Source organism: Glycine max, chromosome 15 (assembly GCF_000004515.6).
Source record: "Glycine max cultivar Williams 82 chromosome 15, Glycine_max_v4.0, whole genome shotgun sequence".
NCBI lineage: Eukaryota > Viridiplantae > Streptophyta > Magnoliopsida > Fabales > Fabaceae > Glycine > Glycine max.
Window position 1 is genome coordinate 8,962,486 of NC_038251.2, and position 14,796 is coordinate 8,977,281.

The 14,796-nt window shown below is 32.7% G+C and overlaps 2 protein-coding genes across 2 annotated transcripts; one reads left to right on the forward strand and one right to left on the reverse strand.

Moving 5' to 3' along the window:
* The first annotated feature begins 3,985 nt into the window (after window positions 1-3,985).
* On the forward strand, window positions 3,986-6,163 carry LOC100811710 (uclacyanin 1). The gene is made up of 2 exons (XM_003546130.5): window positions 3,986-4,463; window positions 5,683-6,163. The coding sequence occupies exons 1-2, from the start codon at window positions 4,289-4,291 to the stop codon at window positions 6,033-6,035; spliced, it is 528 nt and encodes a 175-aa protein (XP_003546178.1). The 5' UTR covers window positions 3,986-4,288; the 3' UTR covers window positions 6,036-6,163.
* A 217-nt stretch (window positions 6,164-6,380) lies between these two features.
* On the reverse strand, window positions 6,381-11,975 carry LOC100812247 (transcription initiation factor IIF subunit alpha). Its single transcript, XM_014767953.2, has 9 exons — window positions 11,636-11,975; window positions 11,378-11,536; window positions 10,898-11,043; window positions 10,370-10,737; window positions 9,394-9,509; window positions 8,666-8,803; window positions 8,159-8,371; window positions 7,550-7,765; window positions 6,381-6,732 (listed from the first exon to the last, which is right to left on the reverse strand). The coding sequence occupies exons 1-9, from the start codon at window positions 11,804-11,806 to the stop codon at window positions 6,640-6,642; spliced, it is 1,620 nt and encodes a 539-aa protein (XP_014623439.1). The 5' UTR covers window positions 11,807-11,975; the 3' UTR covers window positions 6,381-6,639.
* Between the last annotated feature and the right edge of the window lie 2,821 nt (window positions 11,976-14,796).

A 14,796-nucleotide genomic window follows, 5' to 3' on the forward strand; every position in this document is an offset into this window, starting at 1 on the left:
TTTTGTTCATCTCCGTGTCTAACATTTTTTTATGTTTCACTGTAGTATTTGTCGTTAGTCTTATTCGGTTAAGTGATGGTATGATAAACGAAGTATCACGTCATCAACGCCTAATCACTGACACATGTACCCAAGTTTTCCACATCATTTTTTATTATTCAAATTATTTAAAAAAACCAATTTTTATATTAACTAACTAATAAAATTGAAAAGAAAACCCTGAATTGTCTCTTCCCCTTGTCTTTGTCTATTAAAATTTACTTTTTTGTCTCTCTCACACCACCTCTATAAGCATGTCATGTTTAGTGCTTCACTACCAAAACACTCTCTCTCTCCTTCATCTTCTACTTCCTTCTATTACCTAGTCTAATTCTACTCTCTTTTAACCAAATTATCTTTTCTCTTTTCTTCTAACCAACCATGTCTACAACATAAGGTTTTTCATGTTAGTTCGCTTTATCTTCTTCTTCATCTCCAATTGAGTTTAAAGAGAAGAAAGTGATAGCTAAAAGGGTTTGTTATAGTTGTCCTTAACAATGATTATGAATATGATCTTCTTGTTAGCTGAGAGATAGAGACTATTAGTAGTCTCTCTCTCTCTCTCTTTGTTTGTCTACTTGGGAACAAGAATGAGTGGCGGCTTTTGGAGTGGGTTGGGATTAGGTTGAGGATTACGAGTATTGGAAGATGGACTGGGGACTCGGAGTGCCGCTAAAAGCGATGATGCACGACGACACTGACAGGCTGTGAGGATGGTGAGGGTAAGAAGAGAAGTGCGTGGTGGGAGAGGAGCTTCGAGGGGGGCGTTAGCAAGGGTGTCGACGAAGATGGGGCCAAAGACGTCATGGCTGAGGTGTGTGGAGAAGGAGTTGGTGGTACGGCGAAGGAAAGAGAAGAAGAGGCAGTGCAATGGTGGCCAAAGAAGGGAGTTAGTTTCGGTTTGTGGTGGAGGAATGGATCTTTGGAAGAGGGTGAGAAGATCGAGAAGGAGAGGAGGAAGATGACGAAGGAGAAGGGGAAGTAGGAGTGCTTAGGAGTTGATAACGTGAAAATTTTGGATATTTGTTAATGATTAAACATTGATGACGTGACATTCCGTTTGACACGTCATCACTTAACAAAATGAGACTAACGACATGTACTAAAGTAAAATATTAAAAAAAATTAGGTACGTAGATGAACAAAAATCAATTTTAAGTAATAAAATGAAAATGATCTATTTTTCAACTATGAAAAACATATTTAAACCTAATTATTTAAAAAGTTATATCTGTAATATTTTTTTAATTAATAGTATAAAAACCTTTATATTAATAATTTATCAAAATTAAGCTCATCTTAACATTCTATCACTTTTCATTTGAAAGTTTAATGATCAAATAGAAAAGATATCTTTTTTTAAGAGAAGAGAAAAGACATTTTGAAAACTGTCGTAGTATTCGTTTAGAGAGAATGATGTATATACAGTACAAAATTTTAAATTGTGATCTAATTACAACTTATAATTTATAATATATAATACATGATAAATTTATTGATTTTATAATAAGATTTCACTACAGTTTGGATTTGTTTTTTATTTAATTGGTTTAATTTGATTATTTTATTAATAAAAAAATTCAATTTTATCTCTTAATTTTCAAAATCGCATCAATATTGTCTTACGCCTAATTGATTGTAACAATATTAGTGAAATTGGACAAGTATCACTTTCATTCAATGTGGCCTCTTATACTATTACGATCTATTAGATGGAAAGCATTATATTGATGTCATTTTGAAAATTACGAAATCAATTGAACCAAATAAATAAACAAATAAGATTAAAAGGGTAACTTAACCTCACAAGTTAATAATAATCTTATGATAAGTTATACGTATAATAATTTATGATTAGTTGATTATGTAAAAAAAATTACATTGAAAGTGAATATAAATTAAATTTTTCTTTTTACCTTTTTCGTTAATTTCTTTTTTTTTCCTTCACACTTTGTACCGAAGTCTCTTTTCTAAGAAAATATTTGGTAAAATTGAATTATAAACCATAAGTTAGGAGCTAAAAGCTTATAAGCTACTTACTCAATTCCCAAATAACTTATGTTTTAATGTTAATAGAGGAACATGGAGCAAAAACACGAAAGTCACAAGTGGGTTCTTAGACTTGTGAAAATTTTGGGCCTAACTCAATTCTACTCCAACGATAATAAGAGGATAGGCACGCCAAAATGTTTCTTTAAGTAAAAAAGGATTTCAGGTAAATAAGCTAAGATAAACATGGAAAAAAAATTAGGAACTTATAAATAACAAAAATCTCGAAACTTCCCTCCTTCAAATCCTAAATTCTTATTATATAAGATCATTCAAAATTTATCAAACTTTCACCAAATTCATACCTTGCAAAATTTTAAAAGAAGAATCAAATTCAAAATTCATCATAAACTCCAATTATTTTATATTTTAAATTAATCTCATAAAAGATAACATAATATTTTTGTAATTAAAAATAAAATTATATTTTTTAAAAATCAAACCGTTGTCAAGGTATTTTTATAAGTTTGGCCCATTTTAGGTTCATAAAATTATATTCTTAAAAAAAGAAGTATTCATCAAATAATATTTATTTGAGTTTAGTGTTCCCTTTATGATAAGTATTTCATACGATTGATATTCATGTTTTCATCCCACATTGCCAATTCCCGGAACCTCCCACTTAGAGGACACAAATGAACCCCATAAGTGACTGCTATTCTATTCCCATTTTTTCTTTTTCTTTTTCTGGGATGGTTGTTGGTTGCATAATATTTCATTTTTATCACGGACTCCCCTTTTTATTGTACCGAAAGTTTTTCAGTGGGGCTGGGGAAAAAACCTTTTAAATCAATTTTTGAGTTTGTATTAGTTGGGCATTTCAATTTTACCTCTATAAAGAGTTATTTATTTTAATATTCTTTCATTTTATTTTTCATTAGCATTTTACACCAAAAATGTTAAAATAAGTAGCATCTTATAAAATTAAAAATTGTCAGAATTTTTTTAAAAATTTTCAAAACTAAAATGCCTAAACTAATTAAAGTGTCATGAAGGGTTACTTACACATTTCTCTTAACACTCTTTCTTATTAATTTAAAATATAGGTTTTTTTTTCTAATTTATTATTTTAGTTCGATTTAGTCATCTATTTTTTTGTTTAATTTGATCTTCTATTTTTTTTGAAAAAGTTCAATTTGGTCTTGTTACCTATTCTCGCAAAATTGTCAGCAATGGAGTACACGTGGCAAATGACATGTCCTTCCCTTAAGTGAACACGTGAACACAAATTTAACGACGTTATGCAAAAATGGATGATGAGGACCAAATTGAACCAAAAAAAAAATAAATTAAAAATAAAAAACTAGTTTAACATAAAATATATAAAATTATGAATAATATTCATAAATAAAGAATAAGACCTACACAAATTTATAATTTTCAAAAAATTTGGATAAATAACAAAAGTTTATTAATAATTGTATTAATTAGTAACATTTTTTTCTTATGAGAAAAATAAGGAATACAATCAAATGTGATGAAGGGTAAAGTAGGGGGGCAAAATGGTTTGGCCCACTCCACCATCAACCTCCCCCCCCCCAAAATATATCAACCCTCTTACATTTTATATATATATATATATTTAAAGTATTTGTTTGTCTCGTTTTTGTTGAATTAGTCTATCAAAATTAAAATATTAAGAACAAAATAAATAATAAATATATTTTAATTAATTTTATTTTCTTATAAATATTAAATAATAAGTACTTGTTAAAAAAATTGAATGTATCACCTTAAATTTTTTAATAATAATTTATTTAGATAAAAATAAACTAATTAAAAATAAAGAATCCAATAATGTGATGGAGGGTAAACCGGTAAAGTGGTCCATGAATGGTGAAAATCATGGAAGCCCTTCACATTATTGTGGTAAAGGGCATAGAAATAGAAACAGCTAGAATAAGAGTACCTTCCATATACACACATTGACACTACGCAATTGACAATTGGTTACAGTGAGTGTGGGAGGAGAGTCACAACTCACAACAACCAGTCCTTGCTTTGCATCGTGTGAGTTTGGGAGAGGAAGGAAGCTACTCGAAAAGTGATTCCTTCCTCGGCGAAAAAAAACCAAACCATTCCTTTATAACCATAAAGTGCCTTCTTTTTTCTTCACCACCACTCCATTACTCTCTTCACACTCCACACACACACACATACATACCTCTACCTTGTGTTTGAGATTGAGGAATATAAGAAAATGAAAATGGGTAAAGGGATGATTTTTATTGTTGCTCTGGTGGCCATTTGCCTTGGTGGGAAATGGGTGGAAGCGCAGGTGCACCATGTGGTCGGAGCAGACCGTGGTTGGGATCAAACCTCAGACCTCGTTTCCTGGGCTGCAGGCAGGGTCTTCAGGGTTGGAGACCAAATTTGTAAGTCTCTAATTCTCTCTCTTTTTATTTACCAAATTATAGGCAAATGCCCAGTATTTTGTTCTGTTTTTTTTTTTTTAATACTTTTTTATAAGCATAGCTCAAGGAACTAAAAAAATATTTATCGTGTAAATCATAACAAGATATGATAAAATAAAAAAGATTATTCACAGATCAAATTTTATTTATTTCAATAAAAATATTTTTACTTTAATATTCTTGACCATTTTCCTTAAATACCGGTTAGCATTTGTCTATTTTTTTATAGAATTTTTTTCTTACATGATTTGGGGCTTGCCGTTGATTATGTTATTGATGTTCTTCCCGAAAAGCAACGAATTAATGAAAGACGAGTATAACACGTTTGCTTTCATAGATTGGCTTTCCCCGTCTGTTTATGGTTTCATTTAAACGGCGGAGCCCAGGCACTGCGGTTGTTAGATTGCGTATCTTCTAGGTTTGCTTTCGTATATGTACCATTTTTTCTTTTCACAATGGTGATATTGATACTGGTGAAAGCTTATTACAATATTACCTCGTACAAATTACTCAAATTCCCAATAGATCTTAGTTGTTTCATATGTGTGCCATTAATCAGTGGAAGCATAGACTTGGCTCCTTTTTGGAATCGCTTTTTAGGAATTTTTTTCAATGTTTTTTTGTCAACAAATAAAACCTACTATCTTTTAATTCAAGCACCCACTTAAATAAAGGAAATAAAATGAGTTAAAAATGTATGGCATTATTATTTGAACAGTGTTATTAGTAGGTAGCATTTATTTTAATTTGACGCAATACTTGTATTATAAATTTATGTTAGGGTTATAACATGCAAGGATGAAATGAGGAATCAAACAATGACCTCAAAGATAAAAATGAATTATAAAAATATTTTTTTAGAGGAAAAATGTATCATAAAAATAATTATGTTATATATTTATATATATAATCTTTCTATAACTCCTTATAATTTATTTTTCTGCCTTTCTCTTTTCATCTTATTATATTTTTTTTTCTCTTAAAATTTTTTATGTCTCTATTTTATAAGATTTTGTATAAAAATGATTTATGGAATATATGTCCCTTATAAAAACAAGTTTTGTAAGTATCAATATCATGAGACATTTAATTTCTTGTCCTTATGCAGTGCTTCTCTATTTAAATTAATAAATAATAACTCTAGGATTTTGTGGGCCTGTGCACGTGCCAAAATGAGCAGGGCTTACCTACTCCGTGACTCAGGGATTAGTCGCAGAGCTGAAAAGCAAAGAGGAATATGAGGCATGTGATGTGAGCAACCCCATCAAGATGTACACAGAGGGTTTGCATACTATCCCACTTGAGAGTGAAGGAATGAGGTATTTTGTGAGCAGTGAACCAGAGAATTGCAAAAATGGTCTCAAGCTACATATTGAGGTTCTGCCCAAGGCTGATGAACGCATCATAGAGTCTTCTACCCTAACAGATGAGGCTGTGGCGCCCACCACTCCTTCTGGTTCAGCACGTTATGGGCACAACACTATGTTAATGCTCACGGTTATATTGTTTGTCGTCATAGGCCTTGCTTACTGACACCTGTCCCAAGCCTATATGCGAGAACAATTGGCTCTATATATGTATCTAAGACACTATTTTGGGATTTGGGACCTTGCTATGTGCTTCTAGTTTAAGAAGGATATTTTTATAAGACACTATTTCAGGAATTTTTTATGTCTCTATTTTTCTCTTAAGAAGGATATTTTTTTTGTCTTGTATTTATGGATTTACCTGTTATCTGGAGTCTTGAACTAATGCGTTTTTAAGAGTAGGATTCTTAATTCCTGAAATTACAGTGACTACCTATTGCGCTATCAGTAACTATTTTATTTTCCTAAAGCATTTCGAAATATCATGATTGATGAAATTGCTCAAGCTACATTTTACAGTTCACAACATTTATGAATGGCCACATAACACGAAAAATAAGTATTGTTACTCTTGTACAATTTGCATCTCCCAGAAGAAAACTGATCTTCAACGAGTTTTAAAGCAAAAGTCGTACACTTAATGGGCATTAACTTAATAGTATAAATCTCAAAGATTGGGCCCAAAATGTGAAAAATATACATGGTATATGAACTTATTTTCTTCTTAATGCTGCATTTTCCGTCAAAACCAATCATTGGGGTCTACATTGTCACTTATCTCTCAGGATAACATAACTGGCTCCACTTGTAGTCTTCTGTATCTTAGAGATTCTCTTAAGGATCTCAGCAAATGCTTGCTTATCCTGCATGTGGCAAAGAAGCACAGATGCAGTTTAGCCATCAATCCAAATGGATCACCCGAAAATTGCTAGTAAATAAAAAATACAAAAAAGTCCAAGTTAGAGAAGACTATTACACCTTCACCAAAAGGGGAAAAACTTTTAAAAAATTCAGGAAAAGAATATAAAATGTTGGCGCAAGCTGGGTGGTAGGAACAGTTCCTATGTTAGGGCAAGGGAGAGGTGTTTTTACCTCCCATTTAATGCAGCTACCTATTCGTTTTGCTTTTGAGCAAAGTAGCAAGCCATGTTGGGCTTTTACAAGCTAACAGTTAGTTATAGTAATATTGTAGAAACTACCATTCAATTTGTGGTTTATCTTCAAACACTGTTTATCTCAATATCTGGGATGGAACTCAAGCTAAGAAAAGGTATCAGATAAGCATTCTAATCCTTACTTAATACATATTTCATGCATCCAACATCTATCCAAAAGAACAAGGCAATAATTCACTATATGATTATTAGTTAGATTGCATCATTTTAATCCAACATTGACAGAGTCACAAATTCATTCTTAAGAGTTAAGTGTATTAAAGTGAGCCCCATAAAAATTCTCTGTATAACATAATTTCCAAAAACTGGAGCCAATTTAGGAATTCTAGTAGACTAAATGCTGATTAGGAATTAGACTGGGGCATGGGGGAGTATGGAGCAGTGAAAAGCAGACTTGGATTATAAAGATAAACATATTGTGACCATGACATACATTAATTGGTTATAAGAATAATTAAGCAAACATATCAAGTTCTATCGAGGATAAAGCAAAAGTAACACTAACCTCTGAACATCTTAGTCTTGCCTTAAATTTAGCTACAAGATCCTGAGTGGTCACCGGAGTCTTCTGCCTTAAAACAGCCCTAATTTCTTCCTCACTCACAGGTCCAGAAGTGGTTGTGGAAGACCCGGCCTTTGATGACAATGGAGGTGTACCTTTTGGAGGTGCACTATTTTTAGATGCAGACCCATTTCCATCTTTGGTGGACACTTTTGGTTCCTGATTTAATAAGATAACAAAGAATTTCTATGATATCTATAGGAAAACCTTTTGGATTAGCATCTAAAATCAAGTTCTTTTTGTAACAGAAAAAGTTTCTTTGATAAAAGAGTCTTCTAAAAAAATCTCATCTTATAAACAAAACAATAAAAGCCATATGGTGTTTGAATCCATCAATGGAAAAATTGCTTCCAAGTTAAATTAAGAGCATTTTTTGTCCAAATCTTCTCAAAAAAAGTTTTCCAATTAAGTAGTTGCAATAAAATACCTTTCTAAAATAAAGCTAAGTGCTAAATTTATCAAAGTTAACCAAGCAGCCAACATTTTTATGAAAAGTTAAAGTAAAGCAATAATTGTAATAATCAAGAAATCTCACAAAAATCAGTGACTTACATTTTCTACCTTCACCTTCTTTGGAGGTGCAGTATTAGATGGCTTTGCTTCTTCATTTAATTTTCTCTTCCCCTTTGAAGACTTTGAAGAAGGTGTTCCACGAGCAGGTCCTGTTGCTGTTGGCTTTGAAGGGCTGTTGTCAACGGGTTCTTCCTTAAGAGCATCCTTTTGCTTCGTAGCAATGGCAGGAGGAACACCAACATCATCCTCCACCTAGGCAAACAAAAATGACTCATTAATCCATGAAAAATGCTCAAGTCCAGTTCAAACCATATGCAAGGTTTTCCAGAATTCCAGTGAAATCAAAACAAATTAACCACTTCCCCTATCTGAAGTCACAAATGCAAAAGGCTCACCACAAAAGGGATTGCTGCTTGCACTAAAGCTATGTTTAACTTTTTCATCTTATCAGTGGCACAAGGAACAATTAACAATTATAGTACATCTATCAAAAGTTAAAGAAAATGGCGAAGTGAAAAAAGAAGAGAAGGAAAAAAAAACCCATACATCATCGTCATCATCATCGTCATCCTCTGCATCAGATTCATTCAGACCACTAGCTTTTCCAAGCAGCTTCTTCAGTTCTTTCCCAGATTTACTCAGACCTCCCCCCTCTTCATTATCTTCATCCTCTTCTTCCTCATCCTGCAATTGCAATTATAGGAATGATTTATGAGGGAATGCTGTCCACTCCAATTTATACCATATGTAGAACATAATATAATACATCAAGGATGCCTGTAACCAAAATGATAATATCATAACATGGCTGAAAGGATATAGCATAGCATACTACCATGTAAAAAGGAAACCAAGCCACTCATGCAAATGAGCAAAGTAAACCCCTTAATAAAATGTAGCTTAATCAAGTACTGAAGTTCTAATCCTGGAATCAATAAAGAGGCCTCTCTGTTGAAGGTTATTTCAGAAAGAAAATTCTCTTCAAATTTATCTTTTATGTTTTCCAACCAAGAAAATGACTTACTGATTTTGTGCTTATTTTCTTCTCATAACAAAGTAATTAAATCCAGTGAGGATATAGCATATGGAGAGCTACAAGATAAAAAGGGGGGGGGGGGGGGGGGGGGGCACAAAATGCTGTAGCCATTGTATCACAATAATTTGACATCCATAAATAAATCCATACCAAATACATAACATCAATTATAGAAGCTAAGACATGGAAGTGGCAATATAATGACTAAACAGAGCACCATTAGATATCCAAAACTAACCTGCTTGATTTCAGGAGGAGCAGGAACTTCAGGAGCCAAATCCTCCCTTTCCTCGGGATCATTGCCAACAGCTTCATCATCATCAGTGAAAATCTCTTCATGCTCCCAATCATCACCTGTAACAGATGTATGATTCAGAACATTGTATAATTCATGGTGTCATGTTTATGGCTTACCGTGCATGATTGACTGATTTTCTAAGAAATGTTACATGGGAAAAGATGAACAGCTGCTGCAACATGCAAATAGATGCTTTCTTGACATGAGACAGCCAAGTCTAATGTGTCTATCAGTCTATTACTTATTGGTTTGCAGACTGTCAAGTCAGTCAACTTTCAAACAAGATGTTCTCATGAGTTAATTTTCAAAATCTTTTAATTTCTTTGTCAGCTTTTTTAATAGTATTAATAAAAAAAAGTCATATTACTAGAAAATAAGTAAACTTTATTAGACACATTGAAGATGCACCTGCCCTGTAATATTTTTTACAATTCAAAACTTTTGATAAATCACGCACACACAGCAAACTTATGGCCACCAGTATTGACAAGTTATATGAATTCTATAATCCTAGCTAGTAGCTACATCCAAGTTCAAAATAAATACTTAAAAACAAGAACTATATGAAGCCTATATTTGATTCATGGAAGCATTAGTTTATTTATTTATTTTTATTTACTCTCTAAGCAATATCCTCCAGTGAGTAAGCAGATACACAAGTCACAACAATGAAGTAATCAAGTTAGATACTGTAAAAGAAGGCCATTTTGAGAACTCCTATAGAACTGAATCATATTCAGAAGAGAAATAGTTGTTTCCTCTCATCTCCAACATTTTATGATGCATATCCCACCTCAGCAGTTGCATAAGTGTTATGCCTATCTGACTGATTATGGCATGCAATTGCATAGTAGATAGGTCAACACTTCATAAAACTAATCAGAAACATCATGAACAAAGAAGGCAAGATACTCACCCTTCTCAACATCGTCGTCATCTAGATCATGGTCCCCTCCCCTTGGACCTTCTTCATCATCATCACCAGCTCTTTTATTTAGTCCAAGTCTACTCTTCCTTTCTGATTCCTCCTCTTCATCCTCCTCTCCCTTATCAGAGACATGACCTTCATCATCCTCACCAGTTTTTTTACGGATTCTCACTCCACCTGTGTTGCTTTCCTTGTCATCAAATTTCCCATGTTCACCAAATGCAGCTGGGCCATTATTTGCTGCTTTCATCATCCATCTTTGATATCCATCTGCAGTTTTCTTTCTATTCTTCATCTTCTCTTCTGCTTCCTCCAATGTCAATTGCTTATATTGAGCTACCTTGTTAAAGTTGTACCTAAAAAGACAAACATGCCATACAAGTTACAACACATCTGCTTACTATTTTTCAACCGGTAATAAAAAAATAGGACATTACCAAAGAAAAGAAAAACAAGCAAATTTCATAGGAGCATTCTTCTCACAGTCAAACACAATCCTTAACACAACAAGCATACCAAGAACCAGCAGGAATGGCAACAAACTCCTTCCTTTCCTTCATTAGCAGGTAATATGTAGCCGATTGGGAACCTTCTAGATGACCCTGGAACTGGGACTGACCCGTTTCGTCCTCCAAGAGCCAAGGCTTGTTCTTGTACTTCTCCTATGTAATGCAACAAGAAATTATGCATCAAGAAAAACACGATCTATTACAATTAAATAGAAACTATTCACTTCCGTTTTTATTAACGTAGATCCATCTCCCTAATAATCATCCACTTGGCAATTCAAGCTTTGAACTTCGACATTACCGTGACATGATATGTCGTTGTATTCCTAAGCATAAAGTAATACTTAAGTATTACAAGTTTCCAATTTTTCAGAGAGCATTTCTTTTGAGAAATACAGTGCTTTAAAGCACTCCTTCTAACTAAATACCACGCTTGGAAGCTATAACGACAAAGCAACAATAATAACACAAGGATAGATTTCAATACCCGCAGAGTATCAGTAATTTGGCGTCCGTGCAGTCCATCCTTCTGCAGAGACCACTTGTTCTCAGCACTTTTCTTCTTCGAAAAATCAGGCAAACCGTTTATGAACCTTCCAATGAAGTAATTCTTATCATTGGTAGAACTTGCACGAACATTATATTCCTATCACAAACAACCGAATATATCATGTTTAATTAGCTTGCCAGCGCCGAATAGAGTAAAATTAGAAAGCGCCAAAGTAAGAGGGGGAAAAAACCGAACTCGAATGAGGCGAGTGAGGGTGGCCCCACAATCGAAGCATTTGGCGCGTTTCTCCGCCATGGTTTTGCCGCAGCTCAAGCACAGAGTCATGTGCTTGCAATTGCTTCCGTAGAGATCCGTCGTTGATCCGCATCCGCTACAACTCGACTTCAATTGCAGGTCCGTCGACATTTTTCTCTGCGTCTCAACACCACAAACCAGAGAAAACGTTCACCGATTCCGAGAAACACACAAATTCTAGGGTTCCATATTTTAGATTTCTGTTTAACAATTTTGTGCTCAGCATCTGAATCTCATGGCAAAATTCCAACGCAAAGCTGATACAGCCAAGCCCAATAGACAGCCAAGCCCAATATATATATATATATATATATATTACAAGTAAATTAGTAAATTGGGAATAATGACTCAGATGGTCCTCACAATGTTATCAGACATGAGAATCGGACTGGTTATTATTGAATCCACAGGGTATTGGGTCAACAAGTTATTAGTTGATTCTATTTATATTAAAAAAAATTAGATAAATCTAAAGTATAATAAAATTCAAAATATATTTAGAAAATATATAGTTATAAATTAGTTTAAAATTTTAAACATATAGCATTTTTTTAGAATTTAGTGTAAATAACCTTAAGTTAGAATTTTAAATATATATCAATGTTGTACAATGATAACCATAATTTAATACACACAAGTTAATGAAGAAAAAATAAAAAATTATCATAATTTTATTAATCTTAAATTTTAAGATGTGGTTATATTTGATGAAACAAATAAGTAAATTTATAAGTGTAAAATATAAATTGAATTTTTTAATATGAGTGATGTTGTTTAACTATATAAAAAAAATTAAAAAATACATGACCTGTCTAGTTATCAATTCAAGGTCACGTAACCGATCCAACAAGTGACTTAGAATAATTGGATGTCTAATTTGCAAACAAGTGAATTGACATGACTAGTTCGAGTTGGGTCCAATAATTATAATTCTGAAATTTTTTAAAAATTATACTTCTTGGAAGTCTTTTTCGTCCTGAACCATCCTTTTAACAAACACACATACTTTATATACAAATCAACATTTAAAATTATTCATGGTGATTGAAATAATATTTTTTTAAGAGGAGGTAAAATATCTCAATTAAAACAAAATAAAAGACTAAAATTACAATTTTTTAAAAAACGTGAGACAAAATGTCTCCATTAAAAAAATAAGGAGACTAAATTTACGATTTAAAAAAATAAAAAAATAAAAATTACATTTTAGTCTATTGTTAATCTTTATTTTCCACCTAAAATAGGGTTAGTTTTGTCAATTTATTTTAACATTTCAAAACATCAATTATCGTTAATGCACATGAGTGACTAAATTATTAATCTCCGAATTATGGAATTCTTAATCATTAATCTCCGAATTATTTTCAAATTTCTATTTGAAAAATATTTAAGAACTAAATATGCACAATATTAATGTTATTAATTGGCACAATATTAAAGCTATATATTTTTCTTTTGTTTTTTCTTTGTAAGTGGTTTGATCACAAACATATTACATGCATATAGCTCTTATCATAATCCAATAAACGCATCAGAAGATCGAAAAAGATTTGTAAAAACTTTCAGGGTTTTAGGACTTTTGCTTTCTTGTTATCTATGAATGACTTAACGTTTTACATTATTTTTTTTCTTTTTGTATTTTTGTCTTTTCTTCTTAAAGAAGTATTTTTGTCTTGTTAATTATTGTGTGCTTGGCTTTTCTTTTTAATTGGTTTGAGTACAATTGCGAAGCCTTTATTCAAAGGCAGATTTTTTCAACACGTAATGTTTTTTTTTTTTTTTGTATTTTTCTTCTAATAGTTTCAACAATTTTTCTTTTTTTTTAATACAAAAGTTCGAGCACAAAGTCGTTGCCTGCCACTACCATTACAAAAGAGCAAAAATGAAGATGAAAATAACAACTTCTCATGAGAAAATGACTACAAAACCGTTACAAAAGAGCAAAAGTGAAGGTGAGAATAACAACTTCCCATGATATAATGAGTACAAAACCATTACAAATAAGGAATTTGATACATCTCTTTATACATATCGGTGGGCATGCAGGTAAACCCATGAAATCCGTTACCTTGAAGCCTGTGCTGCGAAACTCGCTTTCTAAGGGACATGCTAGGTGTACATTGTTGGTGCACCCAGCAATTAGGTGAATGGACAAAATTACCCTTGTGTTAAAAAAAATAATTTATTCTTCCGGAAGAACAATTTGTGTTCTACCAGAAGAACCTTCTTCCGGAAACTTTCCGGAAGAACAAATTGTTGTTCTTCCGAAAGAAGGTTCTTCCAGAAAGTTTTCAGAAGAAGGTTCTTCCGGTAGAACAATCCGGAAGAACCTTCTTCCGGAGAAGTTACCGGAAGAACTTCTTCCAGTAACTTTTCCAGAAGAAGATTCTTCTGATAGAATAAATTGTTCTACCGGAAGAACTTTCTTTCGAAAGAAGGAATTATTTTTTTAATACAAGAGTAATTTTGCCCATTCACCTAATTGTTGGGTGCAATAGCAATGTTGCTGGGTGCACCTAGCATGTCCCGCTTTCTAAATAGGTTCATTTTTATTGAACCCGTGGGTTTTGCGGGTAGCCCACATTCACAAAAAAAGAGAAGAAGAGGAGTGCGAGGGAGATTGCTGCAGTGCAAGCCGTGTGGAGGTTCATTTAGGTTTAGTGTAGTGTTGTGAATTAGAGTTGGACCTTAGGTCAGGGGTTTTAATTTTGCTAAAATACCCCCATTTTTTGCTAAACCACATACCTTATTTTATATTTTAATCTTTAATAGAGATTAAAATATTGGTGGGACTCTTGGGTAAGGCTAAAAAGTTCACTTTTAAAAGGATTCAAAAAATGAGACTCATATATATATATATATATGTAAGTTTCGTGGGTAGCCTGTGCACCTGAAGCCATTTGTCCATGTATTTTTATACATCAACACGTGAGAAACATTATCCTAGAGAAATAAAAATCCAATAAACAAGCCTGACACACCTAAGGCATTATCTGTTTAACTCTTACACGCTTCATCTCCTATAAATATTTATTTAAGCGTCGAAATCCTTCCTTGTAAATACACAACTAGAATTTGGCTTATGTACAGACTTCGAATAT

Excerpts from the sequence above, each read along its gene's own strand:
- LOC100811710 (XM_003546130.5), top strand. The coding sequence starts at position 4,289 with ATGAAAATGGGTAAAGGGATGATTTTTATTGTTGCTCTGGTGGCCATT. Across the intron at positions 4,464-5,682 it reads CAGGGTTGGAGACCAAATTT|GGCTTACCTACTCCGTGACT; the intron begins GTAAGTCTCTAA and ends CAAAATGAGCAG.
- LOC100812247 (XM_014767953.2), bottom strand. The coding sequence starts at position 11,806 with ATGTCGACGGACCTGCAATTGAAGTCGAGTTGTAGCGGATGCGGATCA. Across the intron at positions 11,044-11,377 it reads AAATTACTGATACTCTGCGG|GAGAAGTACAAGAACAAGCC; the intron begins GTATTGAAATCT and ends TGCATTACATAG. Across the intron at positions 7,766-8,158 it reads AGAAGGTGAAGGTAGAAAAT|GAACCAAAAGTGTCCACCAA; the intron begins GTAAGTCACTGA and ends TTATTAAATCAG.